This window comes from Manacus vitellinus, unplaced genomic scaffold (assembly GCF_001715985.3).
Source record: "Manacus vitellinus isolate BGI_N305 unplaced genomic scaffold, ASM171598v3 scaffold_47_pilon, whole genome shotgun sequence".
Taxonomy (NCBI): Eukaryota; Metazoa; Chordata; class Aves; order Passeriformes; family Pipridae; genus Manacus; species Manacus vitellinus.
In genome coordinates this window covers 1,825,328-1,851,810 of record NW_021940585.1, presented here as the reverse complement: position 1 = coordinate 1,851,810, position 26,483 = coordinate 1,825,328, and the positions used below count along the sequence as shown (strand labels likewise).

The window sequence follows — 26,483 nt, the reverse complement described above, 5'->3', positions numbered from 1 at the left end:
CCCGAAATTTTAAAGGAGGGAATTGTAGTTTTAAAGGGGGGATGACACCGACCCTGCATCCCCTAAAGGGGGAATGGAACTGACCCCACATCCCAGAGCTTTAAAGAAGGGGAATGACACTGACCCCACAACCCCTATAGGGGGGAATGACACCGACCCCACATCCCGTGGTTTTAAAGGTTTCAAAGTGTGAAATGAACCCAAGCTCCTCATCCTGGAGCTTTAAAGGGGTAATGACACCAATCCCAGAGTGTTAAAGGGGGGAATGACACAGAGCCCTCCATCCCAGAGTTCTAAAGAGAGGAATGAGCCCCTCAAGATTTGAACAGGGGTTTGAGTCAAACTCAACAACCTGAAGTGCAATCAGGAGCTGGAGCTGGACAGTTCTGATTGAGGGATTGCACTGTGAGCATCACATGCTTGGCTGATCTTTGGTTTAAAGGGTAAGAGAAGACAATCCCAAGGCTGTCTGGATTAGAAACACCAGGAATGAGGTGAGCAGGGTTGAGCAGTAACTGGGGGAAAGGCAATTCCAGCAGTGGGGAACCACTGACCACCTCCTCAAAACAGACCCCAATGAAGACTCAGATGAAGAACTGCACCTGGGGACTAATTAGCACGAGAAATGAGAGCTGTAACTTGAAAGTAGGGGGTTAAGTACTAATTAATAGAAAAACTGCATAATTTGTAACCAATTAATGCTTCTGTGTTAGTTAAAATGTACAAATAGTGTAAGGTTTTGATGATCAGGGAGCCTTTTGTGGGAGCCACCAGCTCCCTGCTTTGTGCAAACTAGAATAAAACACTGAAATCCCTCACCTTGGTGTGTGAATTGGATGGCACTGGGAATGAGCCCATGGCTGGGATGACAGGGATCTAACACATCCCCCACCGTGGAAGGAAGAGGCAGAGCACAGTGAGGCTTTTTTCAAAATCAGTAAAACTTTATTCTATTTCCATTCTTTGCCATTAACAGAAAAAAAATTGGAGAAAGCAATGTTTTGTTTTACAAAGATAATGCATCTCCCAGAGAAGAAAACCCTAAATTGAGAATAGAGGTAACATGAAAAAACAAAACAAAACAAAACAAAAAAAAAAACCACAGTACTGCCCTCTATTCCAAAAAGTAACTCCTGATCTTTTTGGTTAAAGTAATACTTAGACCAATCATTCAGTTTTCTTGCTTGATAAAAGTGTGACTGGGGAAATGGAGGGGGCAAGGGGAGGGGAGGGAAAAAAAACCCAAAAAAAGAAAAAAAAACAAAACAAAACAAAAAAATAAATCAAAACAAAAAAAATAAACCAAAAAAAAAAAAAAAGCACACAGACATCAACTATTCACCTTGATGAAAGTCTCAATACAGCTATGGAAAGCCTAAGTATTTATTCTCTTACAGTACACTGGGTGCCGGCTGCAAAAAGAACAAAAAAAATGTATTCACTTCAGGCACAACTTCTTTCTTTTTAAATTTAAATCAGTAAAAGAAACTGGGTTTAGAAGCTGCAGTGTTCTAAGCAGCAGCAGATTTGTGCATTGTTTTAAATATATTTAAATTACCACACTGATGGCACACCTCAGCCTTATGAAATTCTGCACTGTCTGTTCCAGAACACCACAAAATCCACCGACCCTGGGAGAGACTTGCACTGAGCTCTAACGACTGGCTAAAAGGAGTCAAGTTAAATGAACTAGGAAAACACTATAACATTTGGCCATCAACTCAAGGTATCTGAATGTTCATCGAGATCTGATATAAACTGAACTTATTCCACCCTCACATGGTCCTCAGAATTTGAGCAGAGTGAGCTGAAGTGAGCCTTCCCCTCCACTCGGGAGGGAATATAATGCAACTGAGCACTAAGGCATAATAAACCTTGGCCAAAAACAAGGATAAAGCATAATAACTGTAGTGCAGAATTCCACAAGGTCTGCCCGAGCAGAGCTGTCTATGTTTACTCACAGAGGCAATGGAGATTGCAGTTACCAGTTGCGTTAAATGCACCATTCAAAACAAGCTTCTAAAATGTGATACTATAAGGCGCCACCTTAAAGTTCTCCAGAATGCAACTGTGCAGAAATTTAAAATGGTTTCGTAAATTTAATTTTAAACATAACATGAGAAGGTGTTAAAACCGGTGGAATAGCTTCTGAGAATTTGGAGGAAGGGATGAACAGGGAGATATTCAGTACCCTTCGCCAGCCCCACCGCGCGGCCCGACGTCGGCGTGGGGTTGGGATCAGTCTATAACACCAGCCTGGCGGATCTTTCTCTCTGCACCAAATCCCTGCAAGGAAAACAAAGCAAACTTTTAGCTCCAGCATCGTGGAATCATGAAATCATCTTGACTGGGAAAGATCTTTGGGATCGTCAAGTCCGACCGCCGGGCTCTGAGGCAAAGCCGATCCGTTCCACCAAAGCACAGCATTAGCACGTTTCTGATTAGTCATATCTGTCTTCAGAAACAGGTTCTGTGGGGAGTTCTTTACAGTCCTAGACACTGCACAGATTCCAGACAGTTTGCTCTTCAGATCCCAGACACGTCACTCCTGTTTATCACACGGTGGCAAACCTTAAGTGAAAGCCAAATTTGGGTAGAGGGATTTCACTTACTGCCTCTGAGAAGGGCAGCAGGTTTATAACCAAGATAACCATTGTGGGCTAGAAAGCAAGCAGCAGTTGGTGGCTTCTCTAGTGTGTGCTGCTCTGAAACCCCAGCACACATCACTGACACGGGGCACAGCACCCTGGGTGCTAAAACAACCCAACCTCACACAGCAGGTGAGCAGTTCAGCACCAGATGGAAGCAGACACAGGTATGTGACAGCTCCTGCTCTACCAGAGGAAGCACTGCTGTGCTCCCAGAGCAAGGCACCCCTGCAGTGCCCCTGGCAGTGTGTACCTTTGAGTTGTCGGGCCCCCGGGGCTGGCGGAGCACTGTGAGCCGCGGGGCGTTGGCGTCGTCCAGGTTGATGCTCTTTAAACGGTTCACGAGTCTGTCGGGACGCGGAGCAGCAACGGCCTTGGCGCCTTCGCTGTAACAGAGGCACACACAGGGCACTGGTGACTCCCCACAGCTGCTGCCAGAGGCCTCATTCATACCCAGCCCTTCACTACAGTACTTTATAGCAATTTGGACTGTCCCCATGAAGCACTAGTGCAATTTATCCTGGCTGACATTGGGACTCTGCCCCAAAGCTTTACCTTCCACACAGGACTCTGAAATAGCAGCAGCTCAGTGTTCTCCAAAAGCTGTTCTTTAGTGACTTGAGCTGTTGCATTTACTCTCACACTTATATAAGTAGTATTTCCTACATTTCTGTTACCCAGAGAAGCTGTGGCTGCCCCATTCCTGGAAGTGTCCAAGGACAGGTTGGACAGGTCCTGGAGCAACCTGTGCCAGTGGAAGGTGTCCCTGCCCATGGTCGGGGGTGGAACGAGATGGCTTTTAAGGTCTCTTCCAACCCAAACAATTCTAGAATTCTATAATTTAACTGCAATAACAAAAGCTTTTGAGCTGCCAGTGGCAGCGCATTAGCATCTCTGAAGATGATGGGAACAGAGAACTCTGAGAAAAAAATTACACATTAGCTTTGTGTCACTGCAGAAGTGCTACCTCAAGCTTAAGCAAAATCCAAACTGTGCAGTTTTCTACAAGTAGCTCAAAAGCAAAAAAATACCCATAAGCCTTAAGAAATGCCATACCAAAAAGAAGAGTCCCTAACAACACGAGTTTTCTATTTAAAAATGAAAGTTGCTCTTCAGAAAACAGGTGGCAGCACTATGGAATGTGCTGGCCAGAGACCACCATCCACACAGGAATACTCTCAGTTTTCTTACCATTAACTTCTACTTCCAAGGCTGTACCCTAATTCCTGCTACAGGGGGAGTTTTTAAGAACAGATTAAGAAGGGAACAAGCTGTCTGTAACTAGGAGGAGCTGGGAGTCCTGGTGCTGCCCTGCACTGCATCCCCCTCTAAGTGCTGGCAGCTCTCAGGTGAGGCTCTCCCTGAAGGCAGCTGGAATCCAGAGCTCCTGTTCCAGGAGCAGCCCAGCTCAGGCTGAAGCAGCCTGCAGGGCACTGCTGTGATGCAGACACTGTGCCAGGTTCAATCCCTGTCGTTCCCAAGCCTCACCAGACACGCCACACGTTACAGGCACTGCATTTTCCTGTGCGCTGGTTCAGGATTACGGAGAACTCCACTTCATCCCCAGCCTGGAGCTCCACACCATCCTGCACTTCTTTGACATGGAAGAAGAGCTTTTTGCTGTCACCAACTTCGTAGTTAATGAAACCAAACTGAAAAGCAACACATCACAAGGTTATTGATTCCCTCTTGACCCAAACAGAGGCAGTAACTTACTCATCATTGCAGTTCAACTACACCCAAAACTCTGTGGTGCCTAAGGGAAGTGGAAATGCAATTTCTACACTCAATAGAACATTCTGTCTTGAAACAACACTTCTGGAAATCCAGGTACTCTTCTTGGATTTGTAAACTCAAACCTAAATTCCAAAGTCTATAGAACAAGTTCTGAAAACTGCCCCCAAGTCCTGGCAGCTGTATTAAACTAAGATGAGCACTGCTGCAAGTTCTAGGCTCCCTGAAAGGTTTCTTTGGTCTGTCACTGGGATAAGAAGCCAGTTACTTCCATTTGCCACTCTACTTATGTGTAAACCAGCAAAACTGAGTCTCCATAAATGACTAGAGATTAGTGCTGCACAATAACTATAAACCCAGAAAACACTCACAGCACTGAACTTGTAACCATTCTTGAGGGCCATAATCAGCCTTTGCACTTCAGGTGGTCTATCACCACTGACTGCTGGATGCTGTGAAGAAGCTCCCTCAGAGCATGTGAAGGTTGATTTTCCTACCAACGTGCCCCTTGTGCTCCCAGCAGCCCCTCACCTGGTCCTTGACACACTCCACGGTGGCTCTGCGGAACGGGGTGATGTTCACAGCCATCGTCTGCCCGTTCTGCCCGAGGACACAGAGCTGGAACTTCACTGTCTCCCCCTTCTGCAGACAGTCACCTTTGTTTGCCATTCCAACAATTCCAAATGGATAGACCTCTCCTTTCATCTCACCTAGGGGGGGAAAGCACAAGGCAGAACTGAGAGGCCTTTCCCATTGAGTTCAGACTTCCAATATTAAAAATGCAACTTTTACTGCCACCTTAGCAGTGTCCATATAATCCCCAACACCTCTATTTACAGTGCAACTTGTGCACTTCTTGTACACTTGTGAAATGAACACTTAAAAGTAACAAATCTTACCATCTTCCATGACTTCAATCATGCCCTGGTACTCAGTCTGTGTGGGATCTACACTCCTCAAAGGACGAATTACTTTACCAGAGTAAACAGTTGGATCAGCTTCTTCAGTGATACCATTCACTGAAAAGAGACAGACAATAGAAGAATAGAACATTCTAACCATAGTTTATTTCAAAGTTAATTTAATTAAGTGATTCAGATTGACCAGGAGCCAACAGTTTGCAACTGCCTGACACCTAATCAAAACAATAGAGACATTTCATACATGGAAGTAGAAAAATATTGGTTTCTTAAGAAACTCAAGGCCATGGAGATTGAAAAGCAAATCAAAGTATTTCACCTCTTTTCCACTGCACTCCCTGCTTTAAGCATCCAATATAAGTGGGCATTTCCCCCCCTCACAAGTTTTTAATACCCTCATCTGCCTCCCTCCTGCAACCTTCCCTCTGTGAAGCACAGCACAAGTAATGCAGTTACTAATTTGGCCAGTTCTGCCACTCTGTCTCTCCTTATAACCCCCCAGCTGAAGGGTTCAGAGTACAATAAAGATCCAAAGAATTGCTACTGTTTCCAGAACTGCTGCTCTGTGCTTTCCTGTTCTCTGGAAACACAGGCACCAGCTTTCAGGAAACCAACAACCACCTCACATTAAGCATCTTCTTGATCTAATTTCCAGCCATAAACAGATTATTAACCTTTACCCATCATCACCTGCCAAGAGCCCTGTCAGCAGAAAACACCAGGTACAGCCTTACCTGCATGTGTTTTGTTCACCTTCTCTGCACTAACTTTGTTTCCTTTGCCTTTTGACAAGCTGTATTCCACAGTGTCTCCAAGTTCCAGGCTATCAATATCTCCACAGTATTCACTGCAGGAACAGAATGAGGCACAGTTTTCCTTTAGTTAACATGACAACAGTGATGCTCATCCAACATCCACATCAGTTGATCAGAAACTATTTAAATTGCTCAACAGTTCACAATTTTAAGAAATCTTTATTAAGGAAAGTGAAGCATTTTCAAATATACAAACACAACTGGATTTGGGATTGAGGGGCACAGAACACCAGGACTGCTGACTAATAGAAAAGCCTGAACCAGTCCAGCTGAGATAATAAATGGAACTGTAGATATCTAAGCATATATTTATATATGTGTGTGTGTGTGAAGTGACAATGAGTTTAACAGTCAACCAAACAAAACTCCACACTCTCCCACCCCCCACAACAGACAAACAACCAAATAATATTAAAATTCTCATTCACCTGTAGTGGAAGAAGATCTCCTTATCATGATTGGCTGTTTCAATAAATCCAAAGTTATCTTTCAGGGCTGCCACATATCCCAAAAGCCTCTTAGAGCTGTAATTGCGTCCCAGCATTCTGACAGAAACAGCTGTTTGCAGACCAGTTCTCTTCACTTCACACACACAGAACTCCACCTGTTGAAGAGGTGTTAATCAACATTAGACAGGAAAACCCAAATAAACCATGACCACCAACAAAGAACACCCAAACCTACTAATTTCAAAGCAGTGCAGCTCTGAATCAGTTCCTAGGGTCTCCAGGAAAGTGGTTTCCTAGTCAATACTTCCCCATAAACATGTCAGTCATGGACATCTCCTATATTCCAGAGAGCAGCAGTCACACCTGGGATACCTGTAAGGCAGGCCAGCCTCCAGCACTCAGCTTTTTATCACTTAAAAAGACAAACTCTCTGTTTATGTGGAGAGAAACTCTCCTTTTCCCACACCAGTGACCCACATTAAGAGGTACCTTGCTTCACTTGCTTCAGTTTTTAAACAATTCCTCTTTTAAAAAGCATCCTTTACAAATAAGACACTATTTTCATCTATGTATCACCAGGCTGAAGGATATTTTTTAGTTATACAGAAGATTAAGCCACTCAAAACCAGTATTCCAGGTCATATTACACAGGTGCCTTGTCCATTGTTTGTTCCAAGAGGAAGAACAAATCCAGGAATAAGGCAAAGAGAAGCTCACACCTCACAATACACAGAACAATGTTTCCCAAGAGCACACTTAGTTATATCACCTTATCTCCTATCTGGGGATTAGTAGATCCTTCCACATCCTTGGCCTGGTAAGGAATGGTCAGTTTTACTCCACAGTCATCATACACAATTATTCCATCTTCAGCTTCCTGAAAACAAGAGGTCAGAATTCAGCAGTCAGTGTCTCATTTGTAAGCAAAGAAGTTTCCTACACACACTTCAAGCTCTGCTCACTGGAGTCTCAGAGGTTTTACAATAATTGCTCAAAACCACAACCAAACTGAGTAAGAAGCTTTAAATGATGACAGATAATATGTTTAAAGGAAATAAAAGTATTAGCACCAGTTCCAGGAAGTATTTACTGGAACCTTAAATATTTTGGGTTTGTTTAAAAAGCATGACAAAACAATAAGAGGTTCCTCTCTAGCTTTAGAAACTTAATTTTAAACAATTCTATCTAGTATCTTACGTAGTGGGAGGTAGAAAGAAACTTCCCATCAAGTTTCTGGAATTTATGCTCAACAACATGATAACAGAAGTACTGTTTATGATCCTGTTCACCCAAGTTAGTTTTCACTGACTGCTGTCATCAGCTATTCAGTGTCATTCACATTTATACAGGACAAATGGTACATCAAAACCAGTGGAATTGCAGGTTTTAAGGAAGCAGCCCCAGTCTCCAATGCCAGGAATGCAGAACAGGTATTCTAGGAGAGCAGCATTACCTTCTCTTTGCCTTTATTTGGGCTAGTGGCTTTGGCTGGAGTGGCTTCTTTGTCTATAGTGCCCACAAAACGATGTTCTGATTGGGTGTGGAAAGAAACTGTGCCCTTGGGAAGTTTTTTAATCCTTATGGCATGGTTCCTCTGGGCAGACAACATATCCTGAAAAAGATGATCCATCAGATGTTAGACAGACTGCACATAAATTCTTTAAACACTAGGATTTTATAGAAGTATTAATCTCACTCACAGGAACGACAGTGAACTCCACTTCATCAGAAATATGGAGCTGATTCCCATCCATGATTTCACTGAAGTGGAAGAACATCCGAGCATCCCTGTCCACACACTTAATGAAGCCAAAGCCATCTCTCATCGCTGCAATCACACCCTGAGAACAGGAAAATCAGCAATTACAGAGTTATTACTGCTGTGTGACACCTGTCTGCAGGTGCTCCACCTGTCTGGAGTTTGCAATAGGGCCTCAATCCTGTGAAAACACTTCATTTTTGCAATGTGCTTCCTTGCAAACCCAATGCTAATGGTTATGGTCAACCCAAAATGCAAACAAGTCCTACTAACCCAGTTCCTCTACTTAATTTCTTATAAAGAGTGGAAAAGATTAATTTAAGCCACTAACAAGAAGGACTGTGGTTAAAATTCTGCCAGTACTACTACACAGAGAACACAATCTTGAAAGGGGCAACTCTACAAATACTACATCATCTACAGGAGTATATAAAACATGCATAAACACAAAGAAAATATAGAAGAGCCTACATAAAAAGAAAACAAAATTAGAGGGAAGTTTAAGAGAAAAAAACATCTAATTTTCAGACACAAAAGAAGGAACTGTGAAGAAGCTGTTTAACAACACTACCCTATCCATGGGTGTATGTTATGGTAAGCATGTTCCATAATATTTTAGTAGCCTTCCTGATAACCACCAGAAATGGAATGCTGAATGGTAAACAGAAAATCCTGTTAACAAAACAAACCCTAGTACCAGATCACACCAGAACTGAGAAAGGATTTATTTACATATTCCATTCAACCCAGTTACTCCAGAGCCTTTTGCAGGTCTCAGGGCAAGCTCAGAGGATCTGAAGGACTGAATGGCAAAGGTACTTCCCACCTTTAGGAACATTCTGCTCTTAAACAGCTTTCACAAACTCCAGCAAACCAGCCAACCTTTCTAGGAGCTGCCAACACTTGTCACCTCAATGACAGCTCAATTCAGGCAGGCAGATGCTTCAAGCCAGAGCAGAAATATAAGAATTCTATAGGACAGAATCCCCAAAACTCAGAGGCTGAAGTCAAAGTTCAGGGTTTTTTTAAAGCAAAGGGTCATAATTCACAGCACACTGATGTTACAACACTGTAATTGGACTTCAATTGAAAATGAAGGCAAAGTTACAGTCTGGTTGGAACAGAACCAACATTCCAAGTTACAGGAATGAAAGATATTCTATAATACTCATTAGTACACCCATCTTAGTCCCTGTAATCCACAAAGAGGTTTTGTATGTGAGAGAACTCCCTGCTCTTTACCATCCTGCTTGAGCCTCAGAAAGAGATTGGCCAAAACCCACAAAATCCAAAAGCTGCACACAGCTCCTCCTCCAGTTATTAAGATTTTTCACTGTGTGAACCAGAGAAGGCCCAGGTTCTTCCAGTTTTCCTAAGGAACATGAGTAAGTTACCTACCTATTACTCAAAGTACATGAATTTTTAAACTAACAGTTCAAGACTGCATTACTATAACCACCAATCCCCTCCAAGAGGGCCAACTAAGGTCTCATTTTCTAATATGGTTTCCTTTAAATGTTAAAAAAAAGCTAATTTTTTATTCTTTTAAGGCAAAGATGTAGAGGATTAATTCTGAATTTTCTACCATTTAAACACTTGGTCTGGACTGCACATCTGAGGACTGGATTTCAGAGAAGGCAATGCCAGACATCACCGATTTTTACATTTTTGTTTACAACTCCCTCCACGTTTTGCTTTCATTTTGCCTCAAAAATTCACAATTTTTAGAAGACAGATACTTGCCATTTCTCTAGTTTCATTGGTAAACTGGAAAGTGTTGGGGAGAACCTCGATGTTGGTGGCACGTTCCAGTTTGTCACGTCTGTCCGTCGAGATGTTGAACCGCACGTGGTCACTCTCCAGCAAGGTCACCTTGGATTTCGTGTCTTTGTCCCCAAAGGGAAGTTCTTTGGGAATCACAAAGTCCACCTTGATGCGGCCGGGTAAAGGATCGCTCTGGAGACACAAAAACCCCCCAGGAAAGGGGAGTTTACCCACAAGACTCAGCTCAACTGCAGAGAACATGATATTTCTGCCAAATGCCTGCTGGACTCAGAGCTGTGCTTCGTTCCTGCCACTCCTCAGGGGGAATTTACTGTTCACAGCCAAACACGAGGTGGGGTTTGTTGTGGTTTGGTTTGGAGCTTTTTTTAAGCACCCAGCATGTGCTGATAGAGAAATTAAGCCTATTTCAAGAATTAAATTTATAACCATACTCACTCCACTTCTGAAAGTTCTTTCTTGTCAAACAAACACACACATTTCTTACACACAAAAGCAACAAAACACCCCAAACCTTCCCACAACAACAACAGAGACCCACCTAAAACCTTAAAGGAAGTGCTTATGACCACTCTTACCCCTAAGTCAAACATTACAGATTAAAAGCTGCATTAACTGTTAATGCTCACAGGAATCCATAGATCTGGCTTATCCCAGCAAATACTTTTCCCCTTTTCCCTACTCTTTTGCCTTAAAGATATGTCCTAAATGCACAAAATTCAGCTGTAAGTATTTGAAATGTTAAAGAACACACACACTCTCCAACGTCCCACTACCATAACTCTTTGGATATAAAATAAAAGAATAAATCCTTTCCTGTGACATGATGCTTATGCAGCTGACAGGTACAGGGAAAGGGGAACACTTTAACTGTTTGGCTGGAATTCAATACAATCAAAGCACCACTTCACAAATTGAAGTAACCACTGACATTCACCTGGTTTTTGCTGGGTACTTTTGGAATTACTTTGGTTACAGTTCCTTCAAAATGTTCAATGCTGATGTCTTCAAAAATGACAGTTCCTTGAGGCAGCAGTCTAACATCTGTTGCAACTTCTTTACCCTAAGAACACAAACCCAGTCAAATACCCCAAAAAGAAGAGAGACAGCAACAGACATTTCCCAGTGAACCTCCTCCCCCCTTCCCAAAGCTGGAGCAAACAGTGCAGTTCATGCCCAAAGATCTTGGCTCCCGTTTTACTGGATTTCGTCTTACATTTCTGTCTTTGATTGTAAACTCCACATCATCACCAGGCTGTAAGGTTTCTAGGTCACCTTTAAATTCACTATAGTGAAAGAATATCTCCTTCACGACATCACCTCTCTCAATAAATCCAAAGGCTTCCTATGAACAGAAAAAAAGCGTTTAATAAATTGTCCATTATTGTAACACACCAAGAAATAATTTAACAGGTTCTATCAAACACAATAATAGATTATGAATCCCAGTGGTGCACACAGCTAACAGGCTACCACAAAATATATAAAAGCAGAAGTAAATGGGACTTTCTTTTTTAAGAAGAGCTGTTTAAACCGTTTCACACAATTTACACCCGCAGCTCAAACTGTTAGTAGCTCTTACTAACTTCAGTGTATTACTTTTAAAAGTGCTTTTTTTTTTTCAAAACAGCATTTTATTTTCAAATGAAACTTAAAATCACTCACTTTCATGGCACAGACTACTCCTTGACAGCGGGCTTGTTTCTTTTTTAATAGCATAATGTTACGAGCACTTACAGCACCAGTACTAGAGGGGGGAAAAAAAACAGGGCAAAACTTAAACAATTAAAAACTGAAACAAAAACGAAGGTTCTATTTCATATAATTTCATTTCTCAGAACAAGTATGAATTCTGCCTGACCACTAAAACCAATATGAAGCCAGAAAAGCAAGACCAACTTACTGTTTGTTTGTATCAATTATAAAGTTTATTTTATCTCCTGTTTCCAGCTGTACATTTCCTTCAACATCCTCTGGGGTGTAAGTCAGGTAAAATACTTCCTGTAAATTAACATTAACTAAAGTTACTCTATTTGCAGCATAGCTGTTTCAAAGAAAGATTAACACAGTTTTGTTTAATAACAATATCTGCTTGATTTAGTGAGAAAACTGACAATGATCAAACATGGCATGCAAAACATTCTTTTTTCCATCGTGCTGTTTTGATGAGTCTGTGACAAGCAACTTAAAGTTGACAGGTTTGTACGTGGCCATCTTTAAAATTCAATTTCTAAACTTTAGAAGTTCAAGATAAGGAGATGTGAACTCCATGAAGTTTTAAAGGAGAACAACTATTTGGCTCAGTAAAAAGTTCTCCACAGACATAAGCAAGCAAACTGTCAAAAATAACATTACTGTTTGTGGTAATTACCAAAGCATGCTTTTTTTTTTTTCTTTTTTTGGCCAAGAACTGCACAGTTCAGTGCAATTTAATGTCCACATTAAATGGAATCTTTTATTTTGCTCATAGACCACAGTGATGGATCAGTGAAGAGTTCAAGTAAAATGCACAAGCTTTACCCCATTACGTTCGTAGCAAACACTCCCTGTTGGACTTTGACCCGGGGCAGCTGGAGATTTACTCTCTAAATTGTGAGGAACAGCACACACAACCTACCAGTCAAAAAAAAAAAATAAAAAAAAATCCATTGCTAGTCATGTCAGGAGTGGCATTTTTGTTGAACACAAAATGAATCTCAGTACCCTCTACTACACACTCAACAGGGAATGCCACGCTGCAAAGCTTCAATCTCACAGAACCTCTCGGCTCCAAGAAGTGTTTGGAGCCAAGGAAGAGCTCAAACTGAACCTCTGAATTTTTACCAGAACACACTGAAATGTGTTTCAGTGAACTATACTGCATGTAGTTAATATGCATGCTAAATGAACCCAGCCTTCTGCACTGGAGTAAGGGATGGAAACTATGCAGGGATAGAAAATAGACACTAACTTGTCCATTTATTCGTTCTTCAGGTAAGATTTCTGGTTTTATCTTCACCAATTTAATAGCAATGGGTTTTCCAGTTCGGCGATCAGAAGACACTTCAAACTCAACGTCATCTGCAAGACAATCAAACATGACAATGAGAGAGTTCTGGTTGGGTCTGTTTGTTTGGTTTTGGATAAAAATCACTAAGTGGTTGTGTTTGACAATTCACTGCTTGTAGCCAAACACAACGAAGTAGAACTCAGGTGCTTTTGTTACCAAGGAAGGACACACTATTTGCATGTATTTCTCTGGTTATTCTGTTCTTTCTCTCCTGCTGCTAATGAATATTCTACTGTAATTCCATGGTAATTCCCTCCCTCACTACAGCAGCAGACTCCACACTGAAGTTCACACAACATAACACAGGCCATTAATCAGTTTAGAAACTTCACTGCCACGCTAATTATCAGCACGAAGTTGCAGCCTCCCCATGCTGAAAAACAACTCACTCCAAACAACTCATGCTTAAAAAAGAAACAGGGAGGACAAGGGGTAAATTCTCCCACAGTCTGAGTACTTGTCTGCATCTCAGCTAGACAAGTTTGACCTAACAGTGCACCTTTCCAGCTGTGTGCACCACAGGCTGCACAAAGTGCTGGGCAGGGCTCCCACCAGGAGCGGTGGGTTATTTGTTGAACGGCCAGAAGCCACAACAACTGCTGGTGTCACGGGATAAAAAGGGTATTTTGTGGCAAGGGAAAGAGACTGCTCTGCACCCAGAGCTGCTGCCTTTACCTCCCACTTTGAGCTCCTGCAGGTTGCCGTTGTACTGTGAGCAGTGGAAGAAGAGCCTGGCCTGCCGCTCGGAGCACTGGATGAACCCATACGAGGTCAGCAGCTTCTCTATCACCCCAGTCTCGCGCAGCGCCGCCGAAGTACCGTTGGGGTACCCGTTGTGTCCATTGTTGTGGAGCAGGTTTGGATCAAAGCTCATCTGGTGGGAAGAAAGCACAGGGAAAAAAAACAAACAAACCAACAGTTAAAATCAGTTTTTCCGTGTCCTTGTAACGTAATAACTGGTAGAGAGCTTGTGGAAGTTACTGACACAAGTAAACGTTAATAATTTCTAAATTAGGGTAAACCCACCAAAATAGTGATGTTTCTGTAATGCAGGAAGCCTTAACATTTAAACAGGCTAGGTATTTATAAAATAAGCCAGAACTCTAACACCCAAATAAAGCTTGCTTAGAGCAAACCAAACTTCTGACATTTTTAGAGTAAGTATTCCACCTCACATTCCCACGCTCCCACAGTCACTGTTTCACATGAAAGCCTGAAAATATCTCAAATATCTGCTCTTTCTAATCACCTGTTTAATTTGGAAAATGCAACAGTTGTGAGCCAATGCAATTAGGTTCACATCCCTGCATAGTTTGTCCCTAGTTTGGGTTCAGTCTTTCACACTAAAAAAAAATGGTATTAATGAAACAGTTTTGCACAGTTATGGAATTAATATCCAGAATTAAAACCTAAACTGACATTCCTGGGGCACAGAAGCTCAAGTGCTAGAAAGACTGAGAAAATCTGAAAATAGCATGAAACTAAAGTTAAATCTGTAATGAACTGTGGAATTAACTTACATACACTAAAACTTTTTTTCTAAATGGGGTAAGTTTTTCCTTTTTAAGCCACAGATTCAACCTTGAAATATTTCCCATCCCTTTACTAGCCCACTGGCTTTTTGATGTACAAGTCTCATTTTTCAAGTAAGCAACTTGGACTTACATGCTAGCAATTAAATCAGATGAAATGTATTACACCTCACTAAACACTGTAATTCAAGAGAGGCAACTGAAGCAACCCTTCCTCCCTCCAAACAGCCCATATGCATCTTAAAATACAGAATTATTTGTTAGTTTCCAGAGCATTTAATCTGGAAACAGAATGAGACTGTATCTGTTCTCTGCTTTCTTGCTGCAACAAGCAGAAGAGATTAAAAATTAGTCAGCAATGTGTTTAGTGGAGATAAAGGACACCTGAGCAACTTGTAAAACAGTCACACTTCTTACTGTAACACAGCCACTGAGTTACTCAGTGTATCAGAAAGAACAGATACAGCTTGTCTTCTCATGCTGTTTGGAAATCAGTGTAAAAGTGATCAGAGAGCACCAAAAAACATCTGCTGTGAAGTTCTTGGGCAGAAATCTTTGCTCTTTGAGACTGACATGAAAAAAAACCAAAGTGGGAACAACCACACAAAGTAAGGATTGACAGAGTTTTGGCCTCCAAGAGGGGGAGGTGTTCTCCTCCCTTCTGGTTCACACTCACGTGGGGTAGAAGTAGGTGAGGAAAAATACAAATAACAGAAGGTGGGGGGGTGATATGAGGGGGAAAAGGATCCCATGACACTGTGTAATGGTGTCCATCCCACAGAGCTGTGACAGCACAGTGCAGAGCTGGGGGACCACAGTCCTGGTCAGCACTTACAAAGCACAGTGTTACCACCCCAAGCTCTTTGAAATTCAGTGAATTAGCAAATCTGCTACAATTTCTGTAATATCCACTGCTTGTTTTCTTGTTCTACATCCCATTTTCCTTTCCTTTAACAACAAGTAGGAATGTCTGACTTTCAATCAATACTGCCCACTTATTCTTACCCTACCAACCTGCAATAACTGGCATCAATCAATACCCTTAAGATGTTCGAGTCATGGAACACTGGCATGCCAGCAAACAGTGAATTAGGAACATGACCCCAGCAGAGACCCCCAGGAGAACTCCAGCCCATCCTCCTCCTCAAAGGCCTCTAGGCAACAAAGGTAGACAGGGCTTTGTCCAGCTGAGTCTTGGAAACTTCCAAAGGCAGAGGTTCCACCACCTCTCTGGGGCAGCTGTTGCTCCCAGCAAAGATCTCTTTCCACTCATGTCCAGCCCAAACAGCACAAAGGATAAAAGCCACAGGAGTTGCACCCTTCTTATGCACTGGATTATGTTTAAAGGGACACATTTTCTCAGTTATCTAACAAGAAAGCACTTCACAAAGCTGCTAAGATTTACTGACTAGTTCCTGCCAGCATCATTCCAAGATAAGAATCCTCATCTTTCGAGGAAGGCAATCCCAGGACATTCCACACACAGGAAGATGCCCTTGTGGGAAGGCCACAGCTGAAGTGTTTTAAGCCATCCTAGAGTTTAAAATACTTGTCAAAAATAAACTGGTCCTGCAAGTAGGGTGGCTGGGGGAAGGGCAAATGATATGTTATTATACCTTCTCCCAGGAGAATTACAGGCCAGACCATTAACCCATTCTGGAAGCTGAACTGAGCTCCTGTGAGTCACAAAATGGCCACTTCATCTCTGATACAACAAACACAGACACCCTGCCTCAGATGAGCTAACAGACTAAAGGCAGTGCTACTGAAGATACATCAGATAATGACAAAAATCTACCTAACAATCAGGTTGAGAGCAGCCTTTCCCAGGCCTAGAAAGCCACAGTGCTGTAACCTCTCACTCAGACACCATTTGAACAGTTTGGGTTTAAAGGAGCATTAGGAGCACAGCACAAAACTCCCCATCCATCCTCTAAAGCCTGACAACTTCAGTTCAAAGATTCCTCAGGTGGCACTAAAACTTGCTGTACAGAGAAAGATAATATAAAGCACCAGCAGCCTTTCCAGATCATTGTCAAACTCCTACATCTGTTCAAACAATGTTATAACAGAGCATAACCAATATCAAATAACAGCTATTTATATGTATCACCAAGAGTCTTGGCATACAACTGTTCCTTAAGAAACTTCCAGCAACAGGCTACAACCTATTAATGTACAAACAAGACTTTCTTGGACCTGAAATATAATAGTTACATACTGGACCAAGATGACTACCTGGCTCTGCTGTCCACTGCCAACAGCCAACTTAGTTTACAAGAATATGAACTATGAACCCACCAGTACAAGTTCTCAGAGAAGTAAAAAAACCCTGTGCAGGAAGATTAAAACACTGAACACAGGTTATTTGAAAATAGGGATTGGAACCACGAACCTACTGTTACTAGAAGAGAGGAACATCAATAATCAGCTCTCCAGGGTTATAAGTATTGTTCAATAGAACCATACTGCAGGGACTACTAATTCATCATATTACTACTAAATCAACAGCAAAAAATCACAGAGTGGTTTGGGTTGGAAGGGACCTTTAGGATCATCTTGTTCTACCCCCCTGCCATGGGCAGGGACACCTTCCACTAGCCCAGGTTGCTCCAAGCCCTGTCCAACCTGGCCCTGGACACTTCCAGGGATGGGGCAGCCACAGCTTCTCTGTGCCAGGGCCTCACTATTAAAGGAATTTTTATTAAGAAATACTAAAAAGAACTAAAAGACCCCACACCATTCTGTCAATAAATTGGTTCTCATTAAGTTTAAAAACACATCTATAACTATTTACACAGCACCAACCTCGCAGTGATATTCAAATATTGCACTTTCAGTAGTATTTGCCGATTCTTCTGTTTCAGCACAAGTTTCTAAGGATGAAGACTGCTATTATTTTAAAAAAAGGAACGAAAGGAGGAGAGACAAAAAGAGAAAGAAAAAAAAGATAGCAAAAGAAGGTGATCTATCAAGCTATAGAGAACACAAGTGCTGCTGCCCTGGGCAGTTTCACTACAGCACTGGAGAAAACAAAGACTATTAGCAGCGTCGGGACGTGCTCTTTTGAAGCTGTTGAGTAGGCACAAACTTCTTGTTTCAGATCAAGCCTTGTATCTTCTTCAGTGTAAGTTGCCTCTTCTTTGGTCTTGAGTTGTTGTTACTGATGTGGTTGATTCTTTTCCTGATCTGAACTTGAAGCAGCAGTTTCAGGTGGTAAATTCTGTTCTGTTCCACTTCATACTGGAGGAAGGGAAAAGACACACACTGAATATCACTGGAAAGGAAATTCTCCCAGAATCACAGAATGGATTGGTTTGGAAGGGACCTTAAAGACCATCTAGTTCCAACCCTTATAAATCAATCCTAAGTGTTCCTACAAACAGGTGCATTTCCTCTACCTTAGGTCTGTAAGTTTGGGAAAGGCTGTTTTAGGGACATATTTGGCATTGCCATTTCCAGTTTTCTTTTCCAAAAAACTACCTCCAAGCAGTGACATTGGTACTTCCAATTTTAAACCCTTCAGACACAGACATTTCAGGAAAAGTCCAGGGCTGTACCATTTAACATGCCAACTTATCATTAATATTTAACTCATTAGTCCTATCAATAATTTTATATGTGTGCTTACTAATTAAATTATAACATAATTTAACAAGTGCTTGCACAGGTCCTCAGAGTAGCAACAGGGTGTATGCATGCATGGGAATTAGAATTTCCTGACATTTCTGTTCCAAGAGGTAAGTTAAGGATTAGCAATACCTGAAGCACACTTAGAATTGTACAAAAATTAACAAATTTCTCAATTATATGTCCAGATGCTGCATGTAAAATAACTGCAGAGCCATTCTCTAGGCTTGTAAAAGTTTTTGCAAAATGTTGATTGCATATACATGATATTTGGGCAGATAACACCACAGAGAAAGCTTTCTGCAACAATAACTAGTTAGTAATTAATTCCCTCCTAAAGTTTTCCAGTCCCACTTTGTGTTTTCATGAGAAAAGCAGTTCCAGCAAACTGCCACCTACCACACAACACAAAACCTGATGGAAACAGAAGCTTTTCTTGAGAAGAAATCAAAACAAGTTTTGAGTTTGTTGCTTATTCAGTAAATAGATTAAAAAAAAGGAGGATCTTTTTGTGGACAAAAGCTACTAAGAAGCAACACAGCTGTGACTCCATGGATCCACTGGCATATTCTGCAGTAATCCAAAGGTATGAAGCATCAACACAACTCTCCCCCAAGTTGTTCCACAAGTCCCACACCAAAAGAGAAAAAAATATGGACAAAGCCTATTTCTCTACTGTAGCAGGAAAGTGAATTTCACAATTGACACTGAGCTTTGAACCCCCTTCAGTGAACTTGAAAGAGGCAACTTAAGTGCCTCAAACTGAATTCAGGGAAACTTGAACCCTCACCCCAGTGAAAACGCAGCCTGCAGCCACCTACTGCAAGAGCTCCAAACCCCAAATGTGTGCAAACTCATCCCCACTTTCACACAAGTTTGGATTTCAGGGATCTCCCTGGGCAGAAGCATCTCCTTCAGCCACCACTCTGAAAACTTCCAGCTGAAATGAGTTTTCCTGTCAGACCATTGCACGAAAGAGAATAAAGAAACTGGGTGAGGGCTGTGCAAACCAGTACCTGGTGTGAGAGGTTTGCAGTGAAAGATTCAATTATCAAATATTATCAACAAGAAGACAGGAAGTTATTGCAATAATAACAGTATCACCAGGCTTCCCCCACACCTCAGCATTACATCCAGGCAACTGTTGCCACAATCTCTTGCAGGACAGTGTTATTTTTGGGCAGCATTTCAGCCCTCAAATGAGCATCCCCTTGGCCAAGTTCAGGAGAAATGAAGCAGACACACACTGCATCCCAGGAACTGAGCACTTGGAATCTTCTTACTCATGTACTTCTCTCATTTAATAGCCCAACATGATTAGAGTTCTCCTAAAGCTGTAACTTGTATCACATTATATTTATCATTTTTTCTGGGCATAGAATATACCATATTTTCACATAATAATCAAAAGTCCTCTTCTGATCAAATATGACTACAGATAATTTTATCAATAATCGAGTAAGGCATAAATCTTTCCATTAAAAGCCAATTCAGTTTGATAATAAGATGGGTTTACTACACTGAAGTTCTTTTAAAAAAAGAGCTTACCAAGCAAGCATAACTCGAGCAAAAAGAAAAAATATCTCACTGTGCTCATCAACCTCAAATTCTTTACTTTTAATTCAGCTACTATAAATACTCCTCCAAATGGTAAACACCCTGAGCAGCTGCCCAGCCCCCAAGTCTTGCTGCCTCCTGCATTTGTGTATTTACAGCTGAAAGGTTTAATGCAAAGACAGGGAAGAGCTGAGCCCTGTTCTTAAGGCCTTTCATGTGCAGACTCTGCTAAATGACAGTAAAGTCACATGAAGCTGTTCAGCCAGAAAGCACCTATAGAGCCCCACATGGAACCTGCCCGATGACAGCATTGTTCTGCTTCCCATTTTCTTCACAAAAACAGGCAACTGCAAGAACCTGCATTCTATGGATCGGGACATGTGCTTCTAGAAACAGCCCTCTCTTACGCGATTAAGATACAATTTAATGAAGGCAAAACTTTGTATTCTCAGAGTGCACGCACAACACAGCCATCAGACACTCGGAGATCAGGCCACTCCACATCTTTCCGGGGGGATACTGGAAGGCAGCACTGAACGCTGGCACCCCAACCAGCACGTGACAGCTACGAGTCCAGCCACCGCCAGGGCAGCCAAGTCCGAAAAATACATATATGGGGGAGGGAGGGGAGGAAAAGAGTTAAAGAACTGCCAAGGACATCTGTAATTTAAAAAAAAAAAAATCGAAGTGGTTAAAACAAAAATCGGGGTTAAAACAAAAATCGGGGCTTTTAGAGGGTGTGCGCGGCCCGGGGCAGAGCCCCGCGCCGGGTCCCGATGCGGGGGCGGAGAGGGCGCCGGAGAAGCGGCCCGGAGCCTCCGGAGCCGCCCCGGGCCCGGTCCGGCGCCCCGGCGGGTCGCCGCTCAATGTCCGCTGCCACCAGATGGAGGCGGCGGAGCGAGGGGCGTGCCGCCGCCGAGGGGCGGGCGCCGGGGCCGCGGCGCCAGCGGGGCCCGCGTTAGCGCGGTGCGGGCCGGGGCCGGTGACACGGCCAGCGGCGGGGCCGCTGCGGGCGTTGCGGCCGGGGGGCGATGCACACAAAGGGGGGCGATGGCGCCGCTCCCACGCACACAAAGGGCCGCCGGCCGCCGCCTCTGCGCCCGGGCGGGGCCGCCGGTAGCGCGCGGCACCCGGGAGCCGCCGCCCGCCCCGTCCGCCCGCCACGGCCGCCGCTCCGCCGCGGCCCGGAGCCCCCGACGAGCACGCCCCGCCCGCTAAGCCGCCTGCGGCCCGCGACGCGGCGAGTCCCGGCGCGGCCGCCGCCGCCGCCCCCGCACCGCCGCCTAGTAGCGCACCCCCACACACCCCCCATCAACCACCACCACACACACACACACGCTCCGGGCGCGTGCCCGGTGCGCGGGAGGTGCGCGGGCGGCGCGCTGGGCGGAGCGCACCCCCCCCGCGTGCGTGAGGGGGTCGCGCGAGCCCCCCGGGCCCGCCACTCACCCCAACAGCTCAGCGCCCCGCTCCAGGGGCGCGCCATGAGCAGCACGGCCCGGCACGTAGGGACTGAGACCGCGGCGCTCTCGCGAGAGCGCCGCCAGCGGGGGGAGGGGGACGAAGGGGGCGGGGCCGCGCATTGCGCACCGGAGTGCGCGGGCCTGCCGCGCGCTGAAGGCTTCGGGGGGGTGGCAGCGCCCCCTGGCGGCCGCGGGGAGGGAGAGGGGCTGAGGGCGGTGCGGGGGAAGGGGGAGAAGAACCTGTTACAGTTTTATCTCTTTCGAATTAACGGCGTCCGAAATGCCTGTGAGGCGTTTTAATCTTCGCTGTCCCAGTGCGGGTTAACGTCCCTCCAACTGGGTCGTTTGCGTGCATTCGGAAAAAAACCCAGAAACTAAATAGAAGTTGTTTGACTGAGGGGAGAGAGAAAATCCCGGCTGAGGGGAGGAGAGCTCCGGTTGAGGGGAGAGAACGAGTGCTCAGCTGAAGGGGAGAGATGGAGCTCAGTCTGTGGGGGACACTGAAGGGAGAAGGACAACTTGTTATAGCGACTGAAAATGTTGTATTTTGTCTCTTTTAAATAATGTCGTCTGAAATGTCTGTGAGGCGTTTTCATATTCACTGTCCCAGTGCAGGTGAACATTCCTCCAAACTGGGTCGTTGCCGTGCAGCCAGAAGGAACCCAGAAACTAAATAGCACTTGGTTTGATTGAGGGGAGAGAGGAAAGCCCGGCTGAGGGGAGAAGAGCGAGCCCCGGCTGGGGGCAGAGGACGAGGGCTCGACTGAGGGGAAGAGAGAGGGAGCCCAGGCTGAGGGGGGAGAGAAAACCCCGGCTGAGGGGGAAGGAGCTCGGCTCAGGGTCAGGGCAGGCTCCGAGCATTGCCCTTGTTGAAACCCCCACTGAGCTGAAGGATCAGGGGGTGACATTTTGTGTCTGGACTCCCGACCACCGGCAGAGCATTTCCAGTCCTGGAGCTCTGGTCCAGTTTCCAACAGTGAAGCCAATTCTGAAAATGCCCAGCAGCGCTCAGGAACTGTGTACGACTGGGCATTTACAGCCACAGCCTCCTCCTTTACAGATCCAGAATGGGACAGGAGTGAATGGGACATGCAGCTGTGTCACGGGAGGTTCAGGCTGGACACTGGGGAAAGGTTCTTCCCCAGAGTGGTCGGGCACTGAACAGACTCCCAGGGCAAAGGGCACAGCCCCAAGGCTGCCAGAGCTCAAGGAGTGTTTGGACAATGCTCTGAGGGACAGGGTGGTATTTTGGGGGGTCCAGTGCAGGGCCAGCAGTTGGACTGGATGATCTTTGTGGGTGTCTTCCAGCTCAGGATGTTCCACGACTCTATGCACATATTTAAACTTCCCTTGCCAATTCTGGCCCACTACTAATCAACAATAAACTCACTCAAAGCAATTGCCTTTCAGTTTCTGGCTTTTCTAAATGCACAGCAATGACCAAATTGGAGGGATGTTAAATCTACCCTGGGACAGCATAGATAAAAACGCATCACAGGCATTTAGGATGACGTTAATTTAAAAGAGATAAAATGCAACATTTCAGTTATTATAATATTTCACTCAGGCAAGGTAAAAACTGGAGGGAGTGAAAAAGGCTTGGGAACATGCAGAACACATGGAATTCCCCCCAGGACTCACAAACAGAACACACTTGAGAAAATTACTTCTCACTGAGTTTTTTTATTCCCTCCTAAACAATTCCTAATAGAAAAGGATTGTATGCAAGAACACTCCTGTACAGAAATCCCTTATATCTACCAGTCTTGCTGGATATTCCAGATGTTCACAAGGAAATGTCTCTTAACAAGCACAGGAACAAGTTGCCTTCTGCATCTGTCGAAAGTCTTGCTTGGGAAAAAGTGGCATAAAAATTTAAACTAATATTGGAAATTAGATGTTTATTGTTCTTGGGGGATTTTTCTTTGATCACAGGTCAGACAGATCTTTATATAAAAGTGTCAATAAAAATATCACCATGTTGATAAATTCCTACAACGCTGCAACTCTAATTTCACTCAGTGCAGTAACTATGGAACACCTGTCACTACACTCACCTGTGAAGTGACATTAAAAATCTGTGTGTGTGTGGTCGGTTTTGGTTATTTTTGAGGCAGACCTGAGCTCACTCTTCCTGAGTCCAAAGTGGTGGGAGGACAAAGAGCTTTGATCTGAAGGTGCTGAGCTCTGGGCAGGGTCTGAGCACACCAACAGCCCAGGGCTGGCCAGCACCCACACCCCTGGGAGCACTGGTAAGGCTGGGACAGGTCTATCCACTGAAAAAAAGAACAGGCAAATATGCAGAGTCCTTCAAAACCGCCCAGGTTTGTGTCAGGAAGGGTTCTCCACTGATTGTCACCCCTAAAACAAGGTAAAGTTTGCTCTGAATAGGAGTGACTGCTTCAAGTGCCCTGCTGGCACCTGCTGTTCTCTTACCTGCTCCTAAGTGTCCAGGTAACAGAGTCAACCCAGGTAACAAAGCCAGTCCAGGCAGCAAAGTCAACCCATCCAAACCCTGAGGGGTCACTCTGCAAAGCAAAACTGCTCCGTGCAGCCAGAGCAAACCAGGCCCCTGCCATTTACAACGTGGGTTTTGGATAATCTCTTATTCCCTCTATCAAGCACAATAATCACAACCTGCATTATGTTCTCGAGCTACAGATGAGGTGGATCTAAAAGCCAACTGCACAGCTGGAATTAAATTACCTAAAGCTCATAAAAAAATGACAAAGGGGGAGGAAATGAACGATCACAGGGGAGGACACATCAAATACTTCAGTGTTAAGCATCCTAAGACAGAGCAACAAGCCTCTGCCATCAACACTTCAGGAAAGCGCAGAGAAAAACAGCCCACACACTTGAAAGATAAAACAGATATACAAGGAAACAACCTGAAAGAACAAATCCTTGTCAGGCAGTTTCATAACAGTCCCTGGAGGTTTGGAGGTGAGGTTTTTTGTGGCCTACGCTTCACAGTCCGGCAGATCTTCTCTCTCCACCTCGAAAGATTCTTTGCTGATTGACAACAGTTCACGCAGCTCTTTGTTTTCAAGCTGCAAAATCAATATTTTTGCTGAAATAGAAACGAGCTAATTCACAAGTAAAGGATGACAAACTTTCAGTAGCCCCACTCCTTCACAGATAGATAAAACACACTTTGTAATACAAGCATTAATATGGTGCTGGCACAAGGGGAACCACGTCATTTAAAGTGTATCTTTTGCTTCTGGCTTCACATATATAAATCTAAACATATAAGGATCATCAAGACTTGAAAACAAACAGATCATATTCTGTTTCCTGACCCCACTCCCAAATTTTTGATTATTATGAATCCTTGACACAAACAGAAAATCCAGAGTAAGTCTCTAGATCCCCAAAGCTCGATTTATCCTCAACAGATGGATCTGCTCTTACCTCCAGCTGAGCCAGTTTCTCCTGAACTTTAAAGAACTGATCATCATCCACTTGAACAGCTTTTCTCATCACCTCTCCCATCTCACATATTCTGTCTATTTGATTTTCAATTTCCTGAAAGACAAAAAACATTCAACATGTTCAGGCAAAAGCAACAGTCATAACCTATCCCCTCTAAATGACTTACTTCCATTGTCCCAATTTTGGATTCCTTCCATGTTCTGAATTTTAATCCTTTCCTCCCAAGCACTTGCAATCCTTTCTATCTTGTACACTCAGGGATAAGAACATGCACCTCATTGTCCTTTATCATGAGTCATCAGTGAAAACAGTGAATAGAATCACAGCAGTCAGCAAGATAAGGCACCCTGACTTGCTAAGAGGGAAAGAATTTCAAGTGTGACAAGGACTGAGGCAACAGATTTGGGGTCATGTGAATGCAATTACTAGGCAGTAAATGTTATATTGCTTTATTAGACAAGCCTGGCTCTGACTTTATAAAGACATCAAATACAAAAGCAAAGAAGATTTCAAGTAACTGTGCAGTAAAGAGGCTCATCTCAGAGGGCAATGAAACCAAAGCAAACAAGACCAGAGCCTCCTGAGGCAGATTCTACAGAATCTGACTAGAGACAGCTCTAATCCTTCTGAAGAAGCATTTTGTTGAATCTCAGAAATGCACATAGACCAAACACTGAAAATTCCAACATGGAATGTAGCAGCTCCTGTTTGAAGAGCAATATATCAGATAATTTGACAGGGTGGGGTTTCTCTAAATGCCCACAGTACTTCCACTGGCTCTGGAAGATAAATGTATCACAGAGCAGAGAATTCAGTTTTGAATTCCATTATTCATAAAGTATGTAAACAAATCAGAGCATCCAGAGGAGAGCTGAAGGAACGAGAAAAACTTCTGGGGAAAAAAAGATTATTAATTTTCTAAACAGTATTATTTTCCTAAACAGGAAGATGGTTATGATAAAAAATGGATCTTTAAAAGATATTAAAATGTTGTGACTGTTCTCCAAGTGGTGGGTAGGGGAAAACTCATGGACTTTAGTATGGAAGACTCTGCCTAGACATTGAGACAGTCATATCCCATCAAAGGTTCCTCCTGAGCCTTTTCAGCTTTGCACTTCCAACTTTTGTTCAAATGTAAAGTCTTGATAAGCAGTTTGTGCACCCACTGGAAACCAGCCATTGCTACACCACTTACCTTCAGAGGAGCCAAGCAACCCACAAAAGAGAAGTGGTGAGGTGCCACATATCAGTGCCAAGATGTGCAAAGAGTTAGGCTGGCTCCAGTTCCAAAGGAAAACCCAAGATATGAGATGTCAGTTGGTTGAACCAACTTGCTGTTCTCCAGTCACATAAAAATGCCTTTTAACAAATGCCTAACACAATTTGTAAGTCTTAAATAGAGATTTAATGTTATTCTGTTTTTATTAGACACCTAACATAAAACAGGCCACAGTTATCAGCAGCCACCACATCCCATCAGCTCTAAAGTCACTGAGTCCAGCATGGATAAAGGGACACTTTTAGGCCACTGTAGAGAGTATCTGGATTTAAAAACACTTGGAAGTGAAAATCTCTTAAGAATTAAACATATACAGTTCACAGAGATTTAGGAGGTTCTTTTCCCTGTGTTACAGTTACTGAACAGGAATGATAACAACTCAGGTATTTTGATTTTACTGCAGAGGATCAGAAATGTTAATTCTTAAC

General features: G+C 43.6%; 1 protein-coding gene and 1 non-coding gene across 2 annotated transcripts; both read right to left on the bottom strand.

Moving 5' to 3' along the window:
• Positions 1-1,090: 1,090 nt before the first annotated feature.
• On the bottom strand, positions 1,091-21,411 carry CSDE1 (cold shock domain containing E1). Its single transcript, XM_029962467.1, has 20 exons — positions 21,325-21,411; positions 17,497-17,931; positions 13,832-14,030; positions 13,058-13,167; positions 12,628-12,720; positions 12,011-12,108; positions 11,773-11,854; positions 11,324-11,452; positions 11,045-11,170; positions 10,069-10,281; positions 8,267-8,407; positions 8,020-8,178; positions 7,336-7,443; positions 6,546-6,721; positions 6,037-6,149; positions 5,282-5,401; positions 4,914-5,092; positions 4,137-4,300; positions 2,902-3,034; positions 1,091-2,286 (listed from the first exon to the last, which is right to left on the bottom strand). Exons 3-20 carry the CDS (start codon positions 14,028-14,030, stop codon positions 2,239-2,241), a joined length of 2,391 nt encoding a protein of 796 aa, XP_029818327.1. The 5' UTR covers positions 17,497-17,931; positions 21,325-21,411; the 3' UTR covers positions 1,091-2,238.
• A 1,590-nt stretch (positions 21,412-23,001) lies between these two features.
• On the bottom strand, positions 23,002-24,890 carry LOC103756501. Its single transcript, XR_003916066.1, has 2 exons — positions 24,756-24,890; positions 23,002-24,391 (listed from the first exon to the last, which is right to left on the bottom strand). It is a non-coding gene; the product is annotated as an uncharacterized LOC103756501 (transcript).
• Positions 24,891-26,483: the final 1,593 nt, after the last annotated feature.

What these genes read in the sequence shown, in the direction of transcription:
- CSDE1 (XM_029962467.1), bottom strand. Translation starts at nt 14,030, where the DNA reads ATGAGCTTTGATCCAAACCTGCTCCACAACAATGGACACAACGGGTAC. An exon ending in ATAATTGATACAAACAAACA is followed by an intron (nt 11,855 to 12,010) that starts GTAAGTTGGTCT and finishes TCCCCCCTCTAG; the next exon opens with TACTGGTGCTGTAAGTGCTC. An exon ending in GAGATCTTCTTCCACTACAG is followed by an intron (nt 6,150 to 6,545) that starts GTGAATGAGAAT and finishes CTGTTCCTGCAG; the next exon opens with TGAATACTGTGGAGATATTG.